Below are 11462 nucleotides of genomic sequence, written 5' to 3' on the forward strand. Positions count from 1 at the left end.
ACATTTTGTTTGTGGATTGTAAACTTCCTGGACGGGGATATAAATGCCTGGAAAAGGTCTGTAGATCAGGTAAAGGGCAAAGTGATGATCACAGAGTTTCACATTACCGTTCCAAGAAACTGTTGACAGTATAAACGATAGTGCTCGGGGGGTGGTGGTGATCCTGATTTACAGGAGCTTTAACAGTTAATGAGCTATTCATTTCAGTGGCATCTAAAACATCTGGGACAATCTGGGTCCTGGGGACAAAGACTGAGTTACGGTATGTAGTAAAGATCAGGTTGTGGGTGTGTCGAACTGAACCCCTGTATGAATGACCTGCTTTGTCAAATTATGTTTTTTTTTTCTGTGTGTGTGTGTTGAAATCAGATGGTTTATTAATTTTGATTATATATTTATTTATTTTACCAAATTCAGTCTTTGTAGAGCTATGATACATGACACAACAACAACATAATTCAAATTATTTAGTTGTATATTACTGGAGTGAGAAGGGACTGTAAAGTTCTACCAATCACATTGATGGATGAGAGAGAAACACTTCAACAAATGGCTTCTGTCTGTCGTGATATTAATTTGGACTGGAACAGATTTGTTGTCTCTCTCTGGTTTTATTTTTAATTTTTCAAACTTTTAAAGCTGATGATGATACTTGCGTAGCTTTTCCTTGTGTATATACATATATATATACATGCATACATGTCTGTTTACTTGGTTTTAGTTGTTCATTCTTTATTTATTTAAAGGTTTCTGTGTCTTCACTGGAATTGGCTTTTACCAATACCACCCTTTGAAAAACTGCCTCTTATTGTTAGTCCACGTTTTTCTGCTAAGTTTTGCAATTATTTATATAAACATAACTTTTCTTAATCATTAAAAACAAGTCCATTTCCTTGTTGATGCCAAAGAGTCATAATTCTGTGTTGTGCCATTATGCAAATCCATCTTCCACTGAAACCACCATTCACTGTACTCCCAGCAAGGAACACAACCAGTGGTTTATCAAGTTTTGTTCTAACAAGTTTGAACAGTTTAGCCGGTTGATGATGATGTGAGAAACAGCTCGAGGTGCAGAAGAGCAGCACAGATAACAGGAAAAGGCACTTGTGTTATCTGAATGGCTGCAAAGGACACAGCAGGAGAGGACACCAAGGAGTTGAATGTTTCTCTACTGGATCCTGAAATTTATGGACCCCATGAATCAACCAAAGAGGAGTTGGAGGACCAAAACCTGTGGCCGAGGTGAGACGGGTGATTATTAAACCGGAAATACAAAACTAGAATTAATTCTGTCATTGCTAAAAAGGTTTTTCCAAAGTGTGATTATACTGAGTTCTTTTTGGGTCACTGTGGGATGAAGAGAATAATATTCCTTGATGAATGACACGGACTGCGTTTGTATTTGCGCTTCACTTGAACACATCATGGTGACATTTGTTTAGCATGATACCAGAGTTACTGTTATAGGCAGCGGGTCAACAACCTCAGCGTGCATAAAATAAACAATCCTATGGAAGAATTGCATTTAAGTTAGACTCAGGTGCTCCTTCCGCCTTTGCTCCAGCACAGTTTTGTTTTCCTCTGGTTTTAGTTTAAAAGACTAAACAAACAAACAAATAAATAATAATAATAAACTAAATTCTCAGTCTAATTCTCTAATCATTTTCCACAAACAATTCAAATTTTCAAAGATTAACTTTCGGGATGCGGAAACGCTGCTGCAAATCAGCAAATTCTCTAGCTGTTTAAAGCTTTTAGCCACCAAATGCAAACACGCGGGTATTTTTGTTCGTGTAAATGGCATCGCGAACAAACCAAACCGACACACTTGGGTTAGCTCTAATACAAGTTTTCCTGCCTGATGCTTTGCACCGAAACCATCAGCTCCAGCAGCGGTGACAGGTGTGCTGACAAAAGCACTCCTGCCGCGAGAAGCACCCCCTCTCAAGGAGCGCAGTAACAGCATACAGTCTATGTGTTACCATTAAGAACTTACCAAAAGTCTGAACTAACCTGTTGATAAAAAGAAAATATATGTATTACACAGAAAAAACAGTGACGCTTAAATGGTCTGTATATGGCCACACAGAATTAATAGGACCAGCAGGGACTCCAAATCACTTGCAGCCCCCATTTCCACTTGCAATGTCTTGGTGATAAAATGTTAGTTATTCTTAACACTTGCACGTGCACCCATGAAATCACAACAACCAACGTTATTTGGATCTTTATTGGAAATGGAGGGACTCGTGGGTACTGTTAAGTTACTAAAGCTTGTAATATGTCCATTAAAACTGGCGGTCTGCCAGAATATGCCATGAATTTTGGGGGATTCGGAGTCAGATGCAGAGGAGGGTGCATATTCTGGTAGACCCTGCTGCCATAACAAAATCTGTCCTTGCTGGTCCTATTATTTCTGTGTGACCATATCCAAACCATTTAAGCATCACTATTTGACTTTTACCCCCTCTGTGTAATATATATATTTTCTTTTTGTCAGCAGGTTAGTTCAGACTTTTGGTAAGTTCTTATCGGTAATAACGAACACACGCCATCTACCGGCGAGATGCTGTTACTGCGCTCATTGAGAGGGGGTGCTTTTCACGGCAGGGGTGCTTTTTTGGCACAACACCTGTCTGACAGCAACACCTTACTAAAGTTTATACCTGCCGGGCATTTGTATCTCCGGATACTACATAATAAAATGGTGTATTTTCCCTGTTTGAATAAATATAACTAATGCAACAAATATTTCAACCTATTTCAACCTATTAAAAACAGACAGGATTGCGTAAGGTTGTTGCTGAAAGCTCTTAATGCCATCTAACTATCACTCATGTAAAAAAAAAAAAGTAAGATTTTTAAATATAAGTGGGGATTTGAAAGCTGTCACAAAAATTGTCATAACACAATCTTAAATATAATGAAAAACGCATAAAGAGCCAGACTGAAAGCAGGCTCGTTCATGCTTTTATTCCTTACAGCTGTAACACTCATCTTCATAAATCTGCCAGTTACACCATCAAAATTTTAAAGCCCAATAAATACCTGACAAAAAAACACTTACTTCCAATTCTATATGAAAATTGAATTTAAATATCTTTCTGTATGTCTCTTAATCATCTCAGTGTCAAAGAAGTTGAAGGAATGTCTCAGAGTTAAAAAAAAAAAAAAAAAAAAAAAAACACATTTATTGTTAAATGGATTTTAGCCTTTGTGCATTTCTTTTTAAAACAGAAACTACTACATACTAATTATTTCCCAATAGATTTTTTTATTAGAAAATCCAATTTTTAGTCATTTTGGGAATTCTGATTAAAGCTGGTCTTGATTTTTTTTTTATCTTTCAGTTATCATTTACATGGTTTACTTTACTTAGTTTTTTTTATCAAAAATGTTCTGATTTTTTAACTTTCATTTGAATTCTTTATCATCAAGATATTTATGCATTTCATCAAGCAGCTATATAACTGTTCTATTTAAAATGTGCTGTACATCACGCTGCACCAGAAAATAAAACCAAACAATGCTGGTGATCCTTGGTTTTTTCATCTGTCACAAATGGCAACTCAATATTTTTAAGACATAAAGAGCTCTGAATAACTTTGTTGATCCCCTGATTTCTCCCATACAGTTTGGGTGAGATATCTTCTTAACCCTGATTTGTCTCCAGAGTTCTTGAATCATCTGAATCATCTCTAATTCTCTCCGTATATTTCACGTCATCAGTGCAAATTTAATTGACTTAATTGTACTTTAAATTCTTTGCATATGCAAATGTTGTCATGCAAATAGGCTTTGAAACAATGTGGTGAAAATGGTACACATGACACCTACTTTGCATCAGAATCAGCTTATTATACAGACAAGCATGTCTATAGACTTTATCCTTAATTTCTGTCTTGAAACTCACTTGATGCTCTTTCTGTTTTTATCGAGCTTTCTTTGGTGGTCAAAAGTAAATTATTATGATAAAAGTCCTTAACCAGTGAGTGTTTACAGATCCCTGGCTCAAAAATGGATCCTTATGTTGTTTCTGGGCACCTGCCTCCTCTACTGTGCCCGGATGACCATGCCAGTCTGTGCAGTCTCAATGGCAGCCACTTTTCAGTGGAGTAAAATCGACTCTGGCCTTGTCCTGGGTGGATTCTTCTGGGGATACTGTTTCACTCAGATCCTGGGAGGACATATCAGTGACAAGTAAGCAGTTCAAACAGTAAAGCATGCATGGCTTCAGTTCAACAATGATGTCCTGTTTGTTTTTAAGTTTTAAATTTCAGGTCAATATTTGTTGTTTCATAGAGTGGGAGGGGAGAGCATCCTGATTATCTCTGCAGCTTCATGGGCTCTGGTCACAGCTGCTACTCCCTTACTGGCTCATCTTGGCTCGCATACCCTCGCTCTCATGACTGTGACCAGAATTCTGATGGGACTTTTTCAGGGTGAGTATTATAACAGTTACTGGGATTAAATGAGCACTTACAAAAGAATGGAAAGATTTTATATGTGCCCGTTTCATTGTTCAATAAGATGAGAACTTCAAACCTCTCTTAGGTCTGCACCGTAGATACCTGCATGTTAGGTTTGCATAACCACTAAAACAGAAACTTAATGACTTACCACATACACCACACCATACCACACGATACCATACCATACCATACCATACCATACCATACCATACCATACCATACCATACCACACCATACCATACCATACCATACTATACCATACCATACCATACCACATGATACCACACCATACCACACCATACCATACCATACCATACCATACCATACCATACCATACCATACCATACCACACCATACCATACCACACCATACCACACCATACCACACCATACCATACCATACCATACCATACCATACCATACCATACCATACCATACCATACCATACCATACCATACCACACCATACCACACCATTTCTAAAGCACTTAAAAAACAATATAACAGCTGACGAAAGTGCTGAACAATAAATGTAAGAGGAAGGAAAGAGCCTAAAACAGCACAAATAAAGAAAAGGATTCAAATGAAATTAAAGACTAAGATTAAAATAGCAATAAAAGAGCTATAAGGTACCACATAAAAGCTATAGGAAATTTAAAATAACACAAGTAAGCAAAGGGTAAACATTAAGACACAGATGACATCTCACACTGGGTTGAAAGCCAAGGAGTAAAAGTGCATTTATAAACAGGTTTTAAAAACAGTGTGAGAAGGGGCCTTTCTGACCTGCAGCAGCAACTCATTCCACCTTTTAAGAGCTACAACTGAAAAAGCTCTGTCTCCTCTGGGTTTATAAAATATCTTCAGAACAGTTAAAAGCATCTGATCATCTTATCTAAGAACACGTGGTGACATTTAAGGATGAAGCAGCCCAGACAAATAAAAAAGGGGAAAACTGTTAAAAGACTTAAAAACAAGTAAAAGAATGGATGTGAAGGAGAAGTATATCTTGGGTGGATGGATTGGATAGCTGAAGGCATGAAGCTCAAATGATAGTGGTGATGATAATCTTAAGGACCTTTGACCATGATTTTTCTGAATAGGTCAAGTAAGGGAGAAAACTGAGATTGTAGTGGATGAGCTCTATCCTTAAATCTTATCACCTTCAAATCTAAAAGTTATTTGCTCATAAATGGGAACTAATCTTTTTAGAATTATTGGGAATTGAATGAATCTATGGACTTTTGTAATGTCTTACAGGGGTTTTTTTCCCATCTTTGGCAAGCCTGTGCTCACAGCGAGTGGTGGAAGGGGAGAAAGGCTTTCTAATGAGCACCATGCACAGTGGTAGTCATCTTGGGTATGTTGTGCACACATTTGACCATATAAACAAACATTTATCTCTGATTTCATTGATTTATTTTACTCTGTTTCTTTCAGAACATTGCTAGCAGGTGGGATGGGGTCCCTGATGCTTGACTGGTACGGATGGGAAAGCATGTTCTACAGTACTGGTTTCCTGTCTGGACTCTGGGCACTCGTAGTTTGGCTGTATTTATTAAAAAGTACAGTAGTTTGTCTTGTTTCTCTAATTAACAAGGAGACCACGTTTTATAACTTTGTTAAGCTAAATGATGTGAGCAAAAAAAAAACAACCAGCAAACAACAATTCAGAAAACATGAGGATAAAACAGAAAACACAAGAACATTTTAGGAACCTGGTGAAAAAACTATATTGAAATACAGTGTCTCACAAAAGTGAGTACAACCTTCACATTTCCTCAACATGTTTACTATCAAAGGACGGTCATATGGAAATGAAACTTGGATATGACTTGTACAGCCACCTGTTTATTCATCATGTTCTGGTTTTTACCTGCTTGGCTGAACCATACAAACAAGTTTGTAATGACTGGAGCCGTTAAATTTGGTCGAGGTCATACAGCAGTTTTCCAAGACAGGTCAGAACCGGCTTCTCCAGGGTCAACTACAGAAGCTGAGTCCTTGTGGCTGCAGAGGTTGAAGAAGCAGGAAGTGAGTCTGTTGGTGATCTGACTATACAATGCATACTCCATCTTGTTGGTCTGCATGGACATCATCTCAAAAGGAAGCCTCTTCTGAAGCTGGATCACAACAAAGGCTGCAAATGGTTTCCTGAAGACCACCAGTCCAAGAGCATGGATGACTATAATCATGTCCTGTAGCCTGATGAGACTGATTTTTACTTGTTTGGCTCTCGTGATGTCCAGCATGTGTGGTGGCACTCTGTTGAGGAGTAGCAAGATAATTATGCTTCGCCTGCAGTTAAGCCTGGAAGAGTGCTCCCAGCATTGTAGGGCCTCTGGTTCATTGAGGGAAATATTAATTCCAAAATGTGATATTCTTAAGCAGAATCTGATCCCCCTCCCTTCAGAAACTGGGCTACATTACAGTTTTCCAATTTCGTAATGACTCCAAACACATCACCAAGATAACTTCCTTGCTGAGGAAGGTGAAGATGAAGGTGATGGAGTGGCCAAGTATGTCTCCAGACCTGAACTCAAATGAACACTTGTAGGGCTTATTCAGGCAGAAGGTGGGACCAAGGTGTCTAACATCCATTAGCTCTTTGATCGTGGATGATTGGAAGGAGATTCCAGTAACAACCTGCAGCTCTGGAGAACTCCTAGAGGATGAAGGCTGTGCTGGATAACATGGGTGCTCACACAAAATATTGACACATAGAAGAGTGGGCAAAAAACAACAAAGCTTAAACATAACAAACAATAGGGGCATATATATATATATATTAAAAAAACAAACAACAACAAAAACATCTCACAGCCGTTCTTGTGTTTTTCTTGTGTGTGTTTTCTGCAATGTTGAAATTCCAGCTTTTCTATAAGATTTTGCAAATATTGTTCCACTGTTATAGTTTTTTGTGTTTTGCTCCTGTTGCCGCTTTACTTGTGGCACACATGAGTTTAACTTGATGTTTTCTTGTGGTTTAGATGATGTGACTCAGAAGCAGAAGAAATCAAACAATTACTCCCAATCATGTCTGTCAAGAAAGCGTTGGTCGAGTTTTTGTAAAAAGCCCGCTATCTGGTACAGTTTTTTTAAATTCTTTGATCCCTCTATATTTAACCTGACATAGTGATTTAATTATGTTGCTCTGACTTCATTTCTCTGTCTGTCTTTAAGGGCCATGGTGTTTGCTCACATGTGCATAAGCAGCACGTCCTACATTCTGTTGTCATGGCTCCCAACATACTTTAAAGAATCATTTCCTCATGCCACGGTACCTCCACCTTGTGCTTTTATTTACCTAATAAACATGAAGCACTCAATCTCAAACTCATCACTTGCACATCCATATATTGGTGTAGTTGCTTCATGTCCATGTCTAAACTTATTTTTAATTTTCAGTATCTCAATCTCTACTCTTACAGGCATGGGTGTACAATGTAATCCCTTGGCTTACTGCAATTTTATCAGCCCTTGGTGGAGGATATTTTTCAGATTTCCTCATCACCAGAGGTATATACTGTACAGGTGTAATTTTATACTATTTTTCCATTAAAGCAAAAGATAAAACATGTATAACCTGTGTTTTCTCTGCAGGACATGGTGTAGCATTTGTGAGAAAATTAATGCAGGTAAGTATGAGAGCACTGTTGTGATGTGTGCAGTTATCATGTGTTGAGCTGTTATTTGGAGCAGTTAGTGGTCTTGCAGGAATTTTGTGTTGTTTAGTTTATGTCTCTACAAGTGCAATGGTTTCTGCATGTTATGAGTTGCATGGGTAATTTACAACCCTCTTAGCAAAAAAAGCTAGGGTGCTAAATATTTTATATATATATATATATATATATATACTAATAATTTAATTGTAAGTAATACAAATGCATTTTAAATGGTCAAATTGAGCATAACATTTGATATTTTAGTTTCCTTTTTTAATTAAAAGTAATGCTTTTGGAATAGATTTTCCCCTTGTTTTTTTTTTTTTTTTATTAAGATAAGAGAATTTAAAATGTGGGCTTGTCCTTGCATGTATGACAGAAATATTTACTCATGATAATTAACTTATAGTGTGAATGAAGGTGTGAGTGACATCAATTGTGCCTATGTTTTCAGAAGTTTAGTTGGGTAGCTGAACTTTTTTTTTTACTGTGGAATGTAAATATCTCCCCTGTCCTCACCTCCTCCTCCTCCGCTCCCTTCTCCTCTTCCTCAGTTCTGTGCCATGGGTGTATCCAGTATGTTTATCATACCTCTGTTGGGAGCTGTTTCGTTCACCTCTGCTGTGATCTTTGTTTCTGCTGCAGTTGGTGTATCCACTTTTACCAGCAGGTATGTTGGATCAGAGAAAATATTCAGTGTTTACTGAGGGGAGTCGTGTCTTAAGATTTTTTCTGTATTAAACAGAGCAAAAACAAAATTTTAAATCTGACTTGGTATATTTCACCTTACATAAAATAAAATAAAATAAAATAAAACAGAGAAGCTTTGTTTTGGGATTATGTGAGCCACAGCATGAATGAAAGAACGGGAGCAGTCTTAAAACGAGAGAAGTCACAGATCGTATAATAAATCTACATGAATGCATAGAAGTCTTTCAGGGGCAGAGATTAATTTCTAAAAAAAAAATCTGTATAATTTTTTTTTATTGGGGGTGGAAACTGAGTTCTAACAGATTATGTTTGATTAGATTGTTTTTATTCTCTGCAGCTCATTAAAACAGATTTAATGTGAGGAGCACGTTCTGAGCCACGCCACTGGTTTACACGCTCTTCTAAGAAGCCAGACGTTTTTTTTAATCACCTTTCAAAGAGGTTTTGAGCAAAAGTTCTCCAGTTTTTATGAAGGTTTTGCACAGTTTTCTATTTTCATTTTGGTTGCTTTCTTTATCATTTTCAGGAGAATGTGTTGTTGTTTGGTTTGTTTTTGCTTAATTTGTGGAAGACATGAACTGAATTGATGAAGAAGAAAAAAACGCCCCCAACTCAACGATGTACCAGTGTTTTCCTCTCAGTGAAAGATGGTGTTTAAGACTTCTGCACAGTGCTGCATATCTTGTGTTCGTGGCAACGGTTCAGACGTTTTTCTTGTTCTTTTTGTTTTGTTTTTTTTTTTGGCTGATTTTTTTTTTTTTTAGATGATATTTATTAACAACTATTCAAATATAAAATATCACCACTCAGTTAACCTAGATACTCTCAGGTTTTCACACAGTAAATGAATAAATTTGTTAATGTGTTTCAGTGGTGTGTCTGTGAATGTACAAGATCTGGCTCCATCATGTGCAGGTGCTCTCTACGGTGGGTTTAAATTACTTTCTATCAGCGACATCGAACTGGAAGACATGCATTTATTTTATCTATGTCATTGTTTTTGTTGATGATATTCGATAAAATCTCCTGCTTTTCTTTAACAGGTTTCATGAATATGATGGCCGCCTTGATGGGTATGTAAACAATGTGTGAAACTCAGAAATATGAACTTTTAAGACCACAAAACTCTGATGGTTATTGTTCTTGTATGTTGTGCAGGACTGGTGTTAGTGTCCTTCTCAGGCTACCTGATTGAGGTCACCCTGTCATGGGCCACAGTCTTCTCTCTCATCACTTTAGTAAATGTCACTGGTCTAGGGATTTTCCTCATCTTTGGAGATGCACAACGTGTCGACCTGAGGAAAAATTGCCAGACAAAGTTATCCGTTGTTTAATTTTTCTATGGGCAGTTTAATAATTATAACAACAATATATAAATTCTACACAGCAACACATTAAAGTGTTCATCTGGGACTGATGCCATTTTAAATGCTCTTTGAGTGTGTTTTCCTTAAAAACACACACACACACACACATGTGGAAGTCCTGTAGACTTGAAATGAAGGAACTTATGTCTTTTTATGTATTAAAATATAAAATCTATTTCTTGAAAACATTGTCTACCAATGGAGAAAAGTGTTGTGCAAAACATTATGACTACATGAAGATCTAACTTTGAAAGTTTGTTTTGCACAGACTGTTTACAATTAAATATATTAATATATAATATGTATTAAATAATATGTAATATGTTACCAATTCACACAAACTTAATCTCACAGAACTCTACAGAGTGGTAGTTAAATGTTTGAGGACTCAATCATTTTCTATGTGTCTGCACAACAACCAAATATTTCCATTTTCTTTCCAATCCCAAAAGTAGATAAAGACAACCTAAATATATGATGGAAAAATGTTATATTTTATGAGAAATATGACCCAGTTTAACATTTTTTGGCAAAACTAAGGCTTTGCTTTCAACATATGTCCAGTTGAACATTTCATAAACTGCTGATCAGCTCATTCTGAACAGCTTTAGTTCAGTAATACAGCAGAGTTCTGCCCATATTAACTGATGCTTGACAATTTTTTTCACATTTTCACTTCATACAATGTTTTCCATTTTACAGTAATTTGTTCACAGCATTATGCAAAAAAAAACAATCACTTCAGTCACTTATATACACCAAACTTAAAGTAAGTATTAACCCTTGGTAGAGTGGTGCACAACTGTAAACAATATACTAACAGTTCATACATGTACAGTACATTATATGTACATACAGTACATATTACTCTATGTTACTGAACATACTAAATCATTCCTGTGCATCAAGATGTTCCTGTCTGTCTGGTCACATATTTTCATCTACGTCACATCAGATATCATGCCTTGCAGGACTCTGCTGTGATCTCATTGCATCCATGGCTACTTGGACAGCTATTTGTATGTGGATGCTGGTCATACACCTTCCACCTCCGGCCAGAGAAAAACACATCTATTGGATTTAATGAAAGCTGAGGGTCAGCTGAGAGCAGTTGTTCAGGAAAATGTTACAAAGAAATGTTTCAGATTGTTGTATGTAATGACTCAAGCAATGAAATGAGGACTATTAGTTTAATATGGAATAATTATTCAACATTCACAAGTATAGTTAATTTTGACTGACATGACAT

General features: G+C 36.8%; 1 protein-coding gene across 1 annotated transcript; it reads left to right on the forward strand.

Annotated features, from left to right (window-relative positions):
- Positions 1 to 1028: 1028 nt before the first annotated feature.
- Positions 1029 to 10364, forward strand: LOC121651801 (solute carrier family 17 member 9-like). The gene is made up of 13 exons (XM_042004221.1): positions 1029 to 1242; positions 4003 to 4200; positions 4303 to 4442; positions 5731 to 5830; positions 5911 to 6035; positions 7461 to 7557; positions 7654 to 7750; positions 7902 to 7989; positions 8074 to 8108; positions 8690 to 8805; positions 9718 to 9773; positions 9890 to 9919; positions 10005 to 10364. The coding sequence occupies exons 1-13, from the start codon at positions 1118 to 1120 to the stop codon at positions 10178 to 10180; spliced, it is 1383 nt and encodes a 460-aa protein (XP_041860155.1). The 5' UTR covers positions 1029 to 1117; the 3' UTR covers positions 10181 to 10364.
- The last annotated feature ends 1098 nt before the right edge of the window (positions 10365 to 11462 follow it).

Source organism: Melanotaenia boesemani, chromosome 13 (assembly GCF_017639745.1).
Source record: "Melanotaenia boesemani isolate fMelBoe1 chromosome 13, fMelBoe1.pri, whole genome shotgun sequence".
NCBI lineage: Eukaryota > Metazoa > Chordata > Actinopteri > Atheriniformes > Melanotaeniidae > Melanotaenia > Melanotaenia boesemani.